Source organism: Trachypithecus francoisi, unplaced genomic scaffold, assembly GCF_009764315.1.
Source record: "Trachypithecus francoisi isolate TF-2019V2 unplaced genomic scaffold, Tfra_2.0 Lachesis_group1, whole genome shotgun sequence".
Lineage (NCBI taxonomy): Eukaryota > Metazoa > Chordata > Mammalia > Primates > Cercopithecidae > Trachypithecus > Trachypithecus francoisi.
This window is the reverse complement of record NW_022681454.1, coordinates 3,215,635-3,232,879: the sequence shown is the minus strand read 5'-3', so window position 1 is coordinate 3,232,879 and position 17,245 is coordinate 3,215,635. Positions and strand designations below refer to the sequence as shown.

The 17,245-nt window shown below is 41.4% G+C and overlaps 1 protein-coding gene across 2 annotated transcripts in view; it reads right to left on the bottom strand.

The window, feature by feature from the left end:
* The window catches only part of HTT (huntingtin), a 166,732-nt gene that overhangs the window by 103,988 nt on the left and 45,499 nt on the right, over positions 1 to 17,245 (bottom strand). For both annotated transcript variants that reach the window (XM_033213566.1, XM_033213567.1), the window contains 11 exons: positions 12,944 to 13,024; positions 10,979 to 11,319; positions 8,237 to 8,360; positions 7,860 to 7,978; positions 6,571 to 6,682; positions 6,193 to 6,330; positions 5,247 to 5,405; positions 5,056 to 5,153; positions 3,432 to 3,571; positions 2,001 to 2,064; positions 1,640 to 1,740 (listed from right to left, as the gene is read on the bottom strand). In XM_033213566.1, coding sequence (XP_033069457.1) covers positions 1,640 to 1,740; positions 2,001 to 2,064; positions 3,432 to 3,571; positions 5,056 to 5,153; positions 5,247 to 5,405; positions 6,193 to 6,330; positions 6,571 to 6,682; positions 7,860 to 7,978; positions 8,237 to 8,360; positions 10,979 to 11,319; positions 12,944 to 13,024 — 1,477 coding nt within the window. The remainder of the gene's footprint in view (positions 1 to 1,639; positions 1,741 to 2,000; positions 2,065 to 3,431; positions 3,572 to 5,055; positions 5,154 to 5,246; positions 5,406 to 6,192; positions 6,331 to 6,570; positions 6,683 to 7,859; positions 7,979 to 8,236; positions 8,361 to 10,978; positions 11,320 to 12,943; positions 13,025 to 17,245) is intronic.

The window sequence follows — 17,245 nt, the reverse complement described above, 5'->3', positions numbered from 1 at the left end:
AAAATCTTGTAGACAAATGTTCACAGTACCATCATTCATAAATTGGCCAAAACATGAACTCAATAATATCCATCTGATGGATAGATAAAATATGGTATTCATATAATACTCTCACCAATAAAAATGAACAAACTACCGATACATACTATAACAAGAGCCAATCTCAAAATTAAGTAAAAGAAGCCAAATGCAAAAGTCCATTTATATTATGACCCCAGTTCTATAAAATGTCCAGAAAATACAAATCTTTGTTTTCAGACAGAGTCTCTCTCTGCTGCCCAGGCTGGAATGCAGTGGCACGATCTCTGCTCACTGCAAACTTCGCCTCCCAGGTTCAAGTGATTCTCCTGCCTCAACCTCCCAAGTAGCTGGGATTACAGGTGCATGCCACCACACCCGATTAATTTTTGTATTTTTAGTACAGACAGGGTTTCACCATGTTGGCCAGGCTGGTCTTGAACTCCTGACCTCAAGAGATCCACCCACCTTGGCCTCCCAAAGTGCTGGGAGTACAGGCATGAGCCACCGTGCCTGACAAAAACACAAATCTTAAGGGACAGAAATAGATCAGTGGCTGCCTAGGAGTGGGGGCGGGAACCGGAGGTTACTGCAATGGGCCCAAGGACCTTTGGGGTGATAGAAATGTGATAAAATTGAAGTTTACAATACACTCAAAATGAGTAGGTTTCAAGAAATGTAAATTATACTGCCATAAAGCTATTAGAAAATTTGTTTTAAATTCAAAGCCTGGCCAGGCACGGGGGTTCACACCTGTAATCCCAGCACTTTGGGAGGCTGAGGCAGGTGGATCATGGGGTCAGGAGTTTGAGACCAGCCTGGCCAATATGGTGAAACCCTGTCTCTACTAAAAATACAAAAATTAGCTGGGTGTGGTGGCGTCCACCTGTAATCCCAGCTACTCGGAAGGCTGAGGCAGGAGAATAGCTTGAACCCGGGAGGCGGAGGTTGCAGTGAGCCGAGATAGCGCTTGGGCAAATGAGCAAGACTTTCTCTCAAAAAAAAAGAAAAAACAAAAAAACAAAATTCAAAGCCTGGGCTGCTAACTCAACTTCCAGGAATTCTCGGAAAAAGAAAATCGTACACAAACATTATGTACAATAGTTAACTGCCAAAAAAAAATTTATGTAAAATTTTATCACAACCACATAGTAAAACAATGACCCATCACTAAAATTACTGTTTCATAAGATAACAGAAAAATGCTAATAAAATATTAAGTGAAAATTGTCAGGTTACACAATTGCATGTAATTTTGACCCCATTTTGAATAAGAAACTCATAAAAAGTATATAGCAAAATATTAACAGTGATTACTTCCAGGTGGTAGCAGAATTGAAGGTGGTTTTTTTTCTTCTTAGTGCCATTCTCTATAGTCCAAAATTTTTACAATGAAAATGCATTACTTTTTACAATGGATGGTTAGTATTTTGTTTTTTTAATTATAATTTTATACTTTTTTGGATTTTTTTTTCTTGATAGTTTAAGAACAGAATAGCTGAAATGAGCTCAGATTCAGGAATACTGCTCTACATCCTTGGAATTCTTCCCTCTCTTTCCATTCTCATACCTTTTAGTACTTCAACCAAAAAAGTAAAAGAGATAAAATACTGGTAAATACCTAATTAATGATGCTGCAGCAACATGTCGCACTCTGGGGTCTTCATCCCCAAGCAAATGGATGACAACATTATTGAGCACTCGTTCTTGCAGTTTTAAAAGCTTTAGAGAGAAGGATAATAAAAATAAACACAATCTTGTATTTGACTAAATTTTAGGTAACATATTTTGGAAAGCTAGTGAGAAAGAACTCAACATTGCTAGACTTAAATCCATATGACACAATTATAACTTTCATGATATAAACTGTGAAATAAACAGATCTAAAACATGACGAATGCATTTAGAGAAATTCCACAAGGAAAGCCTCACTTTCACCTCCTTGAAGGTAAAACAGCATCTCACAAAAATAAGCCGCTTACCCCTGTATAATGATGAGCCCCTCTGTGTAAGTTTTCTGCTTTTGCCTCCAAAAAGCTCACCAGCCTAACAAAAGAGCACATTTAACAATAAATCATTTAGTTACTCAGTAAACACTAACCGCCAGCTTGCTTCAGAGCAGGCTCAGTCAGGGGCCCTGGAAAGCCCTTGGGCAGCACTTACTCAAGACAACAGAAAAGGCTGATGGCTTTAAATAAATAGAGGTGGCATTCCTCTCACAACTCCAGACTCAAGAAGACAGTACTCAGTAAACTGTTTTTCTTTTTCTTCAAAATAAATACTATTTCAAAAGACTCTGTAAGTCCCGTACAGAATTGGCTCAAACCACACAGAAGGGGCGAGCTGGGCCCTCCATAACCTGCTATCTTGCTGCCCACTCACGCATGCTCAGCGAACCTATCTGTGGGTGGAGCCAAGAACAGTCCCAGATTTATAAACATTTTAAGGATTAAATAACCCACAAGGGCTCTATAAAAGGTGGGTGGGGGGGGGGAAAAACACCTGAATTATAAAAATTTCCCTTCTAAAATAAAGTACTGACAGAAAACTTCTCCTGCCAAAACTTTACTCTCAGAAAATGAAAGTTCCAACACAGCTCAACGTTTTTTTTTTTGTTTTTTTTTTTGAGACGAAGTTTCGCTCTGTCGCCAGGCTGAAGTGCAATGGCCACGATCTCGGCTCACTGCAACCACAGCTCACATTTTTTAATTGCAACAAAATATAAACCAGTTGTCTTGCCTAGGTTCAGTATAATGATGAGTATATTCTTTTTAAACAAGCAGAATTAACATAAGCTACATTTTTTAAAAAGTTTAAGACAAAGATGAAAAATTCTAAGCTCTTTTATTCCTACTATCCAGAACACTTAAATGACTAGGACTATCCAAAAAAAAAAACTACTCTTCTATTTATCTTTTAAAATTCTAGGCCAGGCACAGCTGCTCATGCCTGTAATCCCAGCACTTTGAGAGGCCAAGATTGGAGGATCAATCGAGCCCAGGAGTTTGAGACCAGCCTGGGCAATATAACAAGACCACATTTCTACAAAAAATAAAATATTAGCCAGTGTGATGGCACACACCTATTGTCCTAGCTAACCAGGAGGCTGAGGCAGGAGGACCACTCAAGTCCTGGAGTTCAAAGCTGCAGTGAGCTATGACTGTGCTACTGCATCCAAGCCTGGGCAACAGAGCAAGATCATGTCTCTAAATAAATAATAAAATAAAATAAAATACACGCATAGAGCAAGGTTCAGCAAAAAGCCACTGGGAGGAGAAAATCACTGTCATCTACCTAAACTACTCAGATTTCTGATGGTCAGGGTACTTGATAGCATCATTCCTTAAAGCAAGTGACCCCAGGACTTTCAATTGAGCTTAGTTCATGAAATCTAATGGACATGACTCACTTACCTGAAGTCGATCTCCGCAAGGGTTTCCAGAAGCTCTGTCCTCACCAGCCAATAGGAACTGTTCCTCAGAGTCAGCACGTCGATGATCAGCTGCAGTCCTAACTCACTGTAGCTGCTGCTGCAGAGACTCATGACACAATGCTGGAACACAAGGTCCGAGGTAAGAGGGCAGCAGGTTAGTCCCACTCAGTACCCGCGTCTTGACAGTTTGAGAACTGTCAGTCTTCAACACACGATGTTCTGGGTTTAACTGCAACCAGGATGTTGCACTTTTCCCACACCTCTCAAGAACATTGATGGTATATATTTTATCTCTGTAAATACAAGCTTTAAAGTGAATGTGTCCCTTTCACATAACTGGTTCTTTTTTTCTTCCATTTCTGCTTATGTCATGGTTTCAACTCTCAAACGGCAACTTCACAAACATTGATCAGTTACAAAGGGGCCTGCCGCACAGCCCCAACACCGCTTCTAAATAAATCGCAGACCCAGGGTAAGAACAAGGGACCTACACCAAGGACCACCCCACTATATCACTATGTACTCCAAGGCATGGGAGAACAGAATAGGCCCCTACTGCTGTAACCCTCCCCGGCAGCCTCAGGCACCCAGGGGCACCATCACATGCATGGCTGACACATAGACCCCCAGCTAGCCACAAGACTGAGCTGTTAGCACGCTTCCTTCTGCTCAAGACAGACACAACTGACTGAAACAAAACCTGGAAACTAGGGAAAAATTACTGTCAGGCATGACATTTTAAAAGGGGGAGGTATCGCACAAATTTGACAATTCTAAGTTTTTTGCTTTAATTTTTACTAGTTAATTTTGACTCTTGTTGACTGGCCAGTTGTGACTTACAAGCCAGCTGGTATGGAAAGGTTCAACACGCTATCACTTAAAGAATTGGGGCTATTCCACTTCATATAAACACAGAGGTGGGGTAAATAATCCCTAAGGCTCACTTTAACTCTTACTACACTATGGGCCTAACACAGTGGTTTTTGGTTTTTTTTTTAATTCAACTGATTATTATTACTATTATTTTTGAGACAGTCTCACTCTGTTGCCCAGGCTAGAGGGCAGTGATGCAGCCACGCCTCACTGCAGCCTTAATCTCCGGGACTCAAGTAATCCCCCCACCTCAGCCTCCCGAGTAGCTGACACTACAGGTATGCACCACCACGCCCAGCTAATTTTTTTTTTCTTTTTAATTTTCTGTAGAGACAGGATCAACCATGTTGCCCATAGTCTTGAACTCCAGGGCTCAAGCAATCCTTCCACCTTGGCCTCCCAAAGTGCTCAGTTTACAGGCGTGAGTCACCGTGCCCAGCATATTCAACAGACTTTCCATGTAATGATAGGTTATTTCTAAATATATCCTTTAGGAAGAGGTCTATTTCAAACAAATATTCTGAAAATTAAAACTTACACTGAAGTTTATGAAGCATTAACTTTACTGGCAATGTTTTCTTTCTAAAGCTGAGAGATGGATACATGGTGGATATTACTGGTTACAGCTTTAGAGTGTATGGAAATACTTCCTATTAAGCTCCAATTTTAACTGTAGCAATGATAAAATGTATACTAAGTGAAGAAATGGTTCCACAGAAGATTATGCTCACCCTCACAGCTGTACAAGCCAGCTTGCAAGTAACAGAAGACTCATCCTTCAGTGTTTTCCGCAGCAAAGGAATGCAATCCGCCAAAGAAAATGTATTTCCTAACCAGAAGAACAAGAGACAAACATCATCATGTACACTTAAACCTTAGTAAGGATATCTAGAAAAAACACAGCTGAAAAACTGGCTATTACCTGTCAGGGTTCTAATGGCGCCCATCCAATCTCCCACGTGGAAGCGGGACCTGCTGAGGATGGAGCAGATGAGGGTCCCACAGAGAATGGCAGTGGCTCCTCGAACCTGTGGGTCTCCATGATCGATGTAGTTCAAGATATCTGAGACATATTGTTCCTCTGTGGAGATAAATTGCCCAGTCATGGAACAATTTCCTACTATCAACTTTCTAACTCAAAACAAAAGCTTAATTCTCAGGAAAGAGAAAAAGAGGTGTGAAGAGAAGATCCAAATTCAGAAATGACTTCACTATAATAACCCTAAGTGATTAAAAAAAAAAAAAAAGTTTCAGGATTTAAGGATTACAGATTATCATATTGCCAATATGCCCTTAATACCACAAACTTTCTGGATTGTAATTCTAGGTTGTCAGATAGTAAATCTGATTAAAATTCCAGATTCCACTTAAAAAAAGATTAGAAAAAACCCTATATATAAACCTTACCTCATATAAATTCAAAAACACAAGTGTACCCTCTCACCCAAAGAAGAAGAGAGAGCGAGAAGGTGCCATAATAAGCATGGGCAGGGTGGAGACACGGGTCCACTGCTGCCTCAGCCAGTCCTGGTTCCCACTCACCCCGAGTGTGAATGCCTGGCCTGGCTGAGTGTGACTCAGCGCCACCGTCACCATGCACAATTTGTGCTTTAGGTTGAAACCCGACGCATATATAAGTTGGCTCTTACGTGCTGAGGTTTCTATTTTTTTCCTCTATGGGTTTCATCTAAAGAGAAACCATGAAACAAAGAACTTCACTATTCATGTGTTTTCTGAAGAGCTACAACGCGGGTCAAATATCCCAAATAAACTCAAATCACCGCTCTAAAACTAAAACAGTCAATACTGAAATCGTTTTTACAATAATGATTAAATCTGAGAAAATAAGATGTGAACTTTTAACATACCAGGGTATTCCGTGGTGTCAAGAGGAACTTTATAGAGTTTGCTGAAGAAAGATTCCGGGTGGAGGGCCACAGCTGCTCCCACACAGCTGAGGGCCAGGGCCTTCACGCTGACCCTCACATCCCTGTCCGGAACCAGCACTGCAAAGACATCACCCAAGCCACCTTCAGCCTCAAACAACAGATTGTTTTCAAATGAACAAAACCAGACCCAATAACCTACCTGTTCCCATCATTTCCTCCCTTCCCCTTGGCTAGTGAAAACCAAACTCATCCTCAGATTCTACTGCCCCTGCTGCACACAGTACATAGACGGGCACCAAGTTGAACTCTGAAACCTAGTTATTTCCTTCAACTCTGCACGTCCCCTTTTGTACTCACCATTTTTTCCCCCTGTTAGCAAAAACGAAGCAGACAAAAGGCGGACACAATGGACAAGAGGTGGAGAATCATCATCACTGGACTGTCCGATGTCACCTTTGATGCGACAAGGCTAGAAAAGACACAATGACACTTGTTTGTCTCATACTCAACCAATACATTCATGCATTAGTTCATTCAACAAATAGTCCTAGAGCAGCACTTACACTGGGTGCTGGGGATAAAGAGATGCCCTGGTCTGTGCTCATGTGCACACCTGACCTCACAGAGACCATGGCCAAGCAGAAACCGACAAGTCAGAGGAAGCAGGACACAGGGTCACGGGGCTGTGGCAGGGGATAAATGCAGCATGCAGGGAGGGTGGGCACAGTAAGAAGGCACCTGACACTAGGCATTCAGGAAAGGCTGCTCTGGAAGCAAAGCATGAGTGGTCTTCTACAGGACAAGCAGAAGCTACTCAGGGAAAGGCAACAGCCTGGGGAAGCTCAAAGCTAAGAGGAAGTGGGCCTGGTAGACAGGGAGATGCCAAAGGCTGTAATTCTGATTGCTGGGAGAAACTGTGAAAGGCTATTCCTTGCCCTTGAGGAATTAAAATTGAAGACAGTTACATTTACATGTAAAAAGATAATATAGGCCGGGCGCGGTGGCTCAAGCCTGTAATCCCAGCACTTTGGGAGGCCCAGACGGGCGGATCACGAGGTCAGGAGATCGAGACCATCCTGGCTAACCCGGTGAAACTCCGTCTCTACTAAAAATATAAAAAACTAGCCGGGCGAGGTGGCGGGCGCCTGTAGTCCCAGCTACTCGGGAGGCTGAGGCAGGAGAATGGCATAAGCCAGGGAGGCGGAGCTTGCAGTGAGCTGAGATCCGGCCACTGCACTCCAGCCTGGGCGACAGAGCGAGACTCCGTCTCAACAAAAAAAAAAAAAAAAAAAAGATAATATAAACAGAGACTTTTAAAACAGTTCAATAGAACCAAAACATGAAACCGTGCAAGGCCATACGCAGCCATCAAATGAATGGTTCCAGAAATCAGACAAGGAAACATTCAGTACAGAACAGATTGCTCTGGGGCACACTCTCAAAGGAGGCAGAACGCAGGCAATTCTTAATGCTGTGGGTAGCACCTGGGAAGGCGGAAAACAACAGGCCTGGGAAGAGCTGGTATTTGAAGGGGAAATTTAAAAGCCCAGGGACGGGAAAGCAATAAAGTAGACAGTAGCCAGGGCGATTTTAAATCCTCACACAAGCTCAGAAACACCAAGTTGTCTCAAGCCTATGTCCCTCACCTTGTTTTCTTGATCACCCGGTTCAGTAGCTTCATCTCTCAACACAAATTTATCAACACTGCTGTCAGAAGGCTGCCTGCTGTGACTCATGTTTTTCAATAAATGTGCTTGTTGAAGGGCTTTAAAAACAGAGAAATTGAGATTAAGTGACAAATTTCCACTTAAAATACAATTATACATTTATGCTAAGATAACTCAAAAGCATAAGATTTAGATCAAGAAAAAGCATGATTATTCCTCAATTGGTCATTTTCATCAGCTATTCAGAACTCAGAAAACAATATCAAAGGATTTCTTCTTGATAGCAAAGATATACTTAAGATGTCCAGGGCTGAATACAAGACCACTTTGTAGCGCGTCCCCTGTGGTCCACATACCCATGGAAGAGTTCCTGAAGGCCTCCGAGGCTGCATCAGGAAGAACACCTGTGGCTTCCTCATCTTCATCCTGGGGCTGTCCAATCTGCAGGCCCAAATACTGGTTGTCGGTACCGTCTAACACCTAAAGGGTTCAAGGGGGGGCTGTGAGAATTTTGAAGTGTGATCACCAAGAGACAAGCCCTCCAACATGGAAATGCAACGAGGAAAGAGCACATTTTACACACAGAACACAAATGTACTCATCTGTCATTTATTTCAATGCGCAGAAATGTGTGCATGGAAACTGCTAAGAGCTTACTGATCACTCATTCCCACTACATTATGAAAAGTTCTATTAGCTCTAAAAACTCCAAAAAAATTCCAATGTGGACATTTCTTTTTAATATAAAAAAGAAAAAACCCATACAAAAATATTTGTCTTCACAAACAAATTTTACAGCAAGTTGGAAATACGAGGACAAAGTTTTAGACAAAAACCTAACAATATAACAGGTTATCTCCTAAATTGCAAAGACTAAATCTACTCAATTTAGGGCATGGTATTTCATATGTCTAGCTATATGGGCTCAACTTGGGGCATGATTCCACATCACAAGTTGTTCCATGTCCACTTGAAATGTCCTGTGTAATTTACCTAAAAAACTGAGCAATGGACTCTAAAACTACCAGCAAATTATTACCAAAATATTATTTTATTAAGTTTGCTAACTATTATACTATTAAGTAAAACACTCAATGATATAAATGTTTTAAATTAAAATCAGAATGTAAAAGCAACTCCATTTCTGGGTATTTAGCCAAAAAAATGGAAAGCAGTCTCCAGGAGATATCTGTACACGCATGTTCATAACAGCATGATTCACCATAGCTAAAGCATGAAAGCAATACAAGTGTCCATGGACAGAGAAATGGAAAAGCAAAATGTGGCCTATCTATACAATGGAATAGCATTTGGCCTAAAACATTAGGAAGTTCTAACACAGGCTACAACATGCATGAGCTTTGCGGACATTATGCTAAGTAAAACAAATACTGTGTGACTCCTAAAGTATATGAGAACCTAAAGTAGTCAAATTCAGAAGACAGAAAGAAGAATGGTGGTTGCCAGGGAGTTGGTGGGGAAGGAAGAATACAGAGTTCAATGGGCACAGAGCTTCAGTGTCACATGATCAAAAGGTTACACAGATGGGTGGTAGCGATGATTCCATGACATTAGCTGTATACGTAAAAAATGGTTAAGAAGGGCCGGGCGCGGTGGCTCAAGCCTGTAATCCCAGCACTTTGGGAGGCCAAGACGGGTGGATCACGAGGTCAGGAGATCGAGACCATCCTGGCTAACACGGTGAAACCTCGTCTCTACTAAAAAATACAAAAAACTAGCCGGGCGAGGTGGCGGGCGCCTGTAGTCCCAGCTACTCGGGAGGCTGAGGCAGGAGAATGGCGTGAACCTGGGAGGCAGAGCTTGCAGTGAGCTGAGATCAGGCCACTGCACTCCAGCCTGGGCGACAGAGCGAGACTCCATCTCAAAAAAAAAAAAAAAAAAAAAAATGGTTAAGAAGGTAGATTTTATGTTACACATATTTAACCACAGTTTTTACAACTGAAAATAAAATGGAGTATAAAACAACACAGACTTGTACCAAACGTTATTAGACTATCCATGAGGGTTTCTTGTCCACTAACTCAGAGATGAGAGGTCCTTACACCTATGCTGCTATAAAATGGGAAATGTTGTAAAAGTTTTTTGAAAAGCCAAAAGTTCTTAAAATAATGCACAGTATTAATCACATTTCATTAAGACCACAGATCTGTTTATAATAGGCTCCTTAAGGATTTTTAAAAATAATTATTTAACCAGGGCCCAAAAAGGCCTTAAAAAATGTAAAATGCACTCAATTTTAGCAGAGTTCATATAATCAACTATTCCAATTTTTTACCTCAGTGTTCAACAGAAAAGACACTAAGCTGTTCCCTTCAGTGAAGGTATCGGAAGAGGTCAAGCTCTCCATTAGTGATCTAAGCTGTGCTGTCATTAGGGGTATTAGACAAGAAGAGAACAAGCAGGAGGGTTCAGGTCTGGGTCTCCAGGGAAGAGCTCAAAAGATGGCAGACAGTAGGGTCGGGCATGGTAGCTCACAAATGTAATCCCAATACTTTAGGAGGCCGAGATGGGTGGATCACTTGAGGTCAGGAGTTTGAGACCAGCCTGGCCAACATGGTGAAACCCCGTCTCTACTAAAAATACAAAAATTAGCTGGGTGTGATGGTGCCCACCCGTAATACCCAGCTACTCAGGAGGCTAAGGCGGGAGAATCGCTCGAGCCTGGGAGGCAGAAGTTGCAGTGAGCTGGGAACGTGCTACTGCACTTTATTTTTTTATTTTTATTTTTTTGAAACGGAGTCTCGCTCTGTCACCCAGAGCAGTGTCACGATCTCGGCTCACTGCAACCTCCGCCTCCTGGGCTCAAGCAATTCTCCTGCCTCAGCCTCCCTAATGGCTGGGCTTACAGGCACGTGCCACCACACCCAGCTAATTTTTGTATTTTTAGTAGAGACGGGGTTTCACCATGCTGGCCAGGCTGATCTCGAACACCTGACCTCAAGTGATCCGCACACCTCAGCCTCCCAAAGTGCTGAGATTACAGGCATGAGCCACTGTGCCCGGCCTCCACTGCACTATAGAGTGAGACTCTGTCTCAAATAAAAAATAAAAGATGGCAGGCCCTTCTGCCCACTTACAATTTCAGAACTGTCTGAAGGGGTGACAGCTGAATCAGGCCCTTCGGTGGTGGTCTGGGAACTGTCGCTGATGGGCGAGGAGGCCTGGGTCCCATCATTCAGGTCCATGGCAGGGTCAGATGGGACGGCGCTGACCTGGCTGGAGCTGTGGCTCAAGATATCCTCCTCATCCCCATCAGTGGCAGAGCTTGTCAAGTCACAGCTGGCCAGATCCACTGAGTCCGCCTGCAGCGTGTGCTGTGACCGTGGCTGCTCTGTGATGATGTCGTGACCTGCTGACCCTGGAGTAGAAACCCCTGAAGAAGTAGCCAGCTCTCCACTGATATCATCCTTCACTGAGGCTGCAGACAGAGAAACACTCATTTGTCAAATGGAGAGAGAAAACATTCAATATGGAATCAAAGGCTTGCAAAACAACAAAAAGTTCCACTGTCATCAAATGTTTTAACTGCATAGCATCCTGAAGACAGTGAAATCAGGACAGCAGTGCATCCTTCAAGTACCACTCACACTGCCTCTCACTACAGTACCCCTGTTAATAAAATAAGGCTTATCAGAAGGTAATATTCTCAAACGGTGTTTCACTGCAAAAACTGAAGTTCAAGTTCTTAACCAACGACTCCAAGCCCTGGCTAGGGCAATTCATAAAGACATTCGTAATTAAGGGGCAGCCTAGTCAGGGGCACAAAACTAGGCGGTCACAGACATGCACATCCTCTAAGCAAGCAGTGGTCAGAAACAACCGTAAACTCATCTCTCTGGGGTGGGCTTGCCTTCTTCCAAGCCATGTTCAAGATCTCCACTCCAGTCCTATTCTCCTGGAAGATAAACTTCTAACACATTTTCCTAGTTGACTTTTTAAATTACCATTTAAAAACAAAAAAGACTATATAGAAATCATGGCAAAAAGGTCAACACGAAGCTGTTGGCAGTGGTCACTCCTGGGCAGTTGGGGTTGGTAAGCGTGTGAGCTTTTACTAGTCTAGATCGCTGTGATGTTTTATTGTTGTTTAATTTGTGTAATCAAAAATAAAATCTATTTTTATTTTGTAAATAAATAATTACTACTAGAATTATTCAGATTTTCCTCCCTAAATATTTAAGTGTTACTTTCAGTTCCAGCTAAAATATTCTTTTAGATAGGATTATACAACCAAAACCACCCTCATATAATCCAGTTATTAGTACCTTAAGTTAATCCTCATCATTTATAAAGTACACAGAGAATTTCATTAGATAACTATCTGTAACTGGCCAGGCACAGTGGCTCACGCCTGTAATCCCAGTACTGTGGGAGGCTGAGGCAGGCGGATCACTTGAAGGCAGGAGTTCAAGAGCAGCCTGGTCAATATGGTAAAACTTCGTTTCTACAAAAAATACAAAAATTAGCCAGGCGTGGTGACGGGCACCTGTAGTCCCAGCTACTTGGGAGGCTGAGGCAGGAGAACGGCTGGAACCCAGAAGGCGGAGGTTGCAGTGCGCCAAGAGCACACCACTCCACTCCAGTGACATTGGGTATCTGCACTGGGTGACAGAGTGAGACTCTATCTCAAAAAAAAAAAAAAAAAAAAGATAACTATCTGTAAACAAAGGCAGATTCTTTCAAGTTAAACTATCCATAGGCAATTTTTCATCCCATTTCCAACCCCCAGCATAACCCATCCAACTCATGAGATGTTTCGACATACCATCCCCTACTCACAAAGCCCTCTGCTTAAGGAGCATAAACCTAAATTTTAAAACAGTCTAAACCACAGAAAACAGCAAATATATGATGCAAACACCACAGACACACAAGCTTCAGAGTATTATGAAAGAAGCCCAAATATCCCCCATTTAAGCAACCTGGGTCTCCTGCTGCCCCCAGTTGTGCTGTCCACCAGGTGCAGGTGGACGGGCAGGAAGGGCAAGGGGTGGATGGCAGAGAGTGAAGGTCCACAGCAGTGGCTAACTAGTGAGAACTACCTGCAAAGGCAGAGCTGCTGACATCCGATCTCGATTCAGAGTCATCCTCCAAGGCTTCTTCTTCTCCTAAGAGCACTTTGCCTAGTAAAGAATGGACCAACATTCCTTTAGTTTGCTAAAAATAAGGATTTCAAAATTAAGTAAATGCACTCTAAAATGAAACTCATAAGAATATTTAATTTACTCTAATATGGTTTATCATCATATATAAGTATTTTTATACCTCTATAGTATTAAACACAAAGAATGTAGAGATGCTATGTTTAGAATGCTATTAAAGTTAATAAACCTATATGGAAAAAGTTAAAAGCAATGATTCTCAAAGTATACCACAAAACATTTTAATAATTAATATTTATTGACTTCGATTATTAAATAATCTATAGTACTACTTAAACTTAAAAATAGTAAGTTTTGGCCGGGCGCGGTGGCTCAAGCCTGTAATCGCAGCACTTTGGGAGGCCGAGACAGGCGGATCACTAGGTCAGGAGATCGAGACCATCCAGGCTAACACGGTGAAACCCCGTCTCTACCAAAAAAATACAAAAAACTAGCCGGGCGTGGTGGCAGGCGCCTGTAATCCCAGCTACTCGGGAGGCTGAGGCAGGAGAATGGCGTAAACCCAGGAGGCGGAGCTGGCAGTGAGCTGAGATCCGGCCACTGCACTCCAGCCTGGGTGACAGAGCCAGACTCCGTCTCAAAAAAAAAAAAAAAAAAGTAAGTTTTAACTGTAAAGACCCAATGCTATTGGCCTTTGAAATATTCATATCATAGCTCCAATGACACACCAGAATTTACACATAAAACTCTAATACCTAAAAGTCACTTTCATTTTATTATCTTTTAATTTTCTTGACTTTATGATTAACAATCAGAACTCAAGCATTATATGATCTGGAAGGATGAAATAATATTTCACTTGAAAGTTCTAAAAATATATTTTATTGTTCATCTTCAGAATTACATTAATGAGAACAAATGAAACCAACAGTCTTAATATGATTTAACTGAACTCATTAAATCTTTGCGGCTACATTACATATTAATGTCATTAAATGACACTATCAAAATAATTATTGGAAATTTCTAATTTCTGTTCTTCAAAGAATAAGTCAGAAGTATAACTTCCACAAACTTACAATGATGAAAAAAAATAGCAAAGGAAACCCAAAATCTAGGTTAAATTAACACAGCAACTTGGCCTATCTACTAAATAATAAGAAACTTTATTACAAACTAAGTTCTTCACCTTGAGAAATCAAATTAAATGCCAAAAAGGTGAATTCAGATCTTAACAAAAGCCATCTCTATCTTCCAAATCAGTGGTTTGCAAATATGTTCCACAGAGCCATCCCCAGGGTAATTTCCTCAAAGGCACAAGCACTAGGCTGCCCTCAGAAGAGAGGCTCCAGGACACCCCTGCCACTTGCACCCTAATCCTATATCCAACACAACTCTACTTTCATCTGTCTTAAAATTTGGGCAGATTGGTCGGGCGCGGTGGCTCAAGCCTGTAATCCCAGCACTTTGGGAGGCCGAGACAGGCGGATCACGAGGTCAGGAGATTGAGACCATCCTGGCTAACACGGTGAAACCCCGTCTCTATTAAAAAATACAAAAAACTAGCCAGGCGAGGTGGTGGGCGCCTGTAGTCCCAGCTACTCGGGAGGCTGAGGCAGGAGAATGGCATCAACCCGGGAGGCGGAGCTTGCAGTGAGCTGAGATCCGCCACTGCACTCCAGCCTGGGTGACAGAGCCAGACTCCGTCTCAAAAAAAAAAAAAAAAAAGTAAGTTTTAACTGTAAAGACCCAATGCTATTGGCCTTTGAAATATTCATATCATAGCTCCAATGACACACCAGAATTTACACATAAAACTCTAATACCTAAAAGTCACTTTCATTTTATTATCTTTTAATTTTCTTGACTTTATGATTAACAATCAGAACTCAAGCATTATATGATCTGGAAGGATGAAATAATATTTCACTTGAAAGTTCTAAAAATATATTTTATTGTTCATCTTCAGAATTACATTAATGAGAACAAATGAAACCAACAGTCTTAATATGATTTAACTGAACTCATTAAATCTTTGCGGCTACATTACATATTAATGTCATTAAATGACACTATCAAAATAATTATTGGAAATTTCTAATTTCTGTTCTTCAAAGAATAAGTCAGAAGTATAACTTCCACAAACTTACAATGATGAAAAAAAATAGCAAAGGAAACCCAAAATCTAGGTTAAATTAACACAGCAACTTGGCCTATCTACTAAATAATAAGAAACTTTATTACAAACTAAGTTCTTCACCTTGAGAAATCAAATTAAATGCCAAAAAGGTGAATTCAGATCTTAACAAAAGCCATCTCTATCTTCCAAATCAGTGGTTTGCAAATATGTTCCACAGAGCCATCCCCAGGGTAATTTCCTCAAAGGCACAAGCACTAGGCTGCCCTCAGAAGAGAGGCTCCAGGACACCCCTGCCACTTGCACCCTAATCCTATATCCAACACAACTCTACTTTCATCTGTCTTAAAATTTGGGCAGATTGGTCGGGCGCGGTGGCTCAAGCCTGTAATCCCAGCACTTTGGGAGGCCGAGACAGGCGGATCACGAGGTCAGGAGATTGAGACCATCCTGGCTAACACGGTGAAACCCCGTCTCTATTAAAAAATACAAAAAACTAGCCAGGCGAGGTGGTGGGCGCCTGTAGTCCCAGCTACTCGGGAGGCTGAGGCAGGAGAATGGCATCAACCCGGGAGGCGGAGCTTGCAGTGAGCTGAGATCCGGCCACTGCACTCCAGCTTGGGTGACAGAGCGAGACTCTATCTCAAAAAAAAAAAAAAAAAAAAAAAAAAAAATTTGGGCAGATTTCACTTAAAAAAAGGATTTTCCAGCTATAGCAAAACAGTTTGAAGACACAGCTCTAAATGGGGGAAAAAATACCAAAAAGGCTTAAAAGAGACAGGATATATCCCATGTCCTAGCCAGAAGAGGATAAACTAATCTCAACAATGTGAACCAGCCACTTTCTTTTTCACTGCCACTGGAAAGAGTGACTAAGAAACAAAGAAGTGTCAGTGTAACTGACTAAGTCCGAAAATCTCTCCTAATTCAAGAATATAGAGATTAATTTTTCCTAGACTCCTTTTGGCTTTTCAACAATGTTTCACTAAAATCTCAAACTTGATTAAGTATCTCATAATGTGATGACCCAAATATTATAGATTCCAAGTTCTTTCAAGAAATGTTTACTTAATTCAATGAAGGCTAGAATGTTATTCCTGTTAAGATCCCATTCAATACTGCAAATAATATTAGGCATTAGGCTCTCAATTAAACACTCAAATCATGACACAAAACAGGATCAGTCTTTTAAGATTTCAAAATAGAAAGTGACAGCAATTGTTTTCCTATGCAAATCCCCACTGGAAAAGAAAATAACTGGCATTGCAAAAGATAATATGCACCAAAACTATCAGAAACACTTTAATAAAAGTTAAGCTTTATCAGAACATTCTGATATGCACAAAGTTAGATATGGCTGAAAAATGATAACCAGGTCCAAATTAAAATAGCCCAACAAAGGAAACTTTTTTTTTGTTTTTTTTTAACGACACGAGGTCTCATTCTGTTGCCCAGGCTGGAGTGCAGTGGCGTGATCACAGATCACTGTGACCTCAAACTCCTGGGCTCAAACAATCCTCTTGCCTCAGCCTCCTGAGCAGCAGCTGAGGCTACAGGCACATGCCACCATGCCTGGCTGTTTTTTTGTTTGGTCTTGTTTTGGTAGAGACCGGGTCTCATGACGTTGCCCAGGCTGGAAAAGAAGCTACTTAATAATATTCCTGACTAATACTAAACAAAATTCACTGGGAAGATAAGTTAACTTCATAAACTATAACAACACATTCCCTAAGGCAGGTATGGGCAAACAACAGCCTGCCTGTTTCTGTAAGTAAAGTTCTACTGGAACATAGCTGGCCAGTAGCTCGTGTATTGTCTACAACTGCATTCCTGCCACAGGGCAGAGCTGAATGGTTGTAAAAGAGACCATATGGCCCATAAAGCTAAGATGTTTACACTCTGTCCCTTTACAGAAAAAGTCTGCTGACCCTGAACATTAGAAATTTATGATGCATTCAAAATTTATGACAAAGCAATTCTGATACGAAAGTAATTGTTAAAAGCCACCCTATAAAACTATTCAGGCCTGGTTATCAGATTCCAGCAACATTCACACATATAATCACTCCACTGAGAAGATATATACATACATACAGTCCAATACA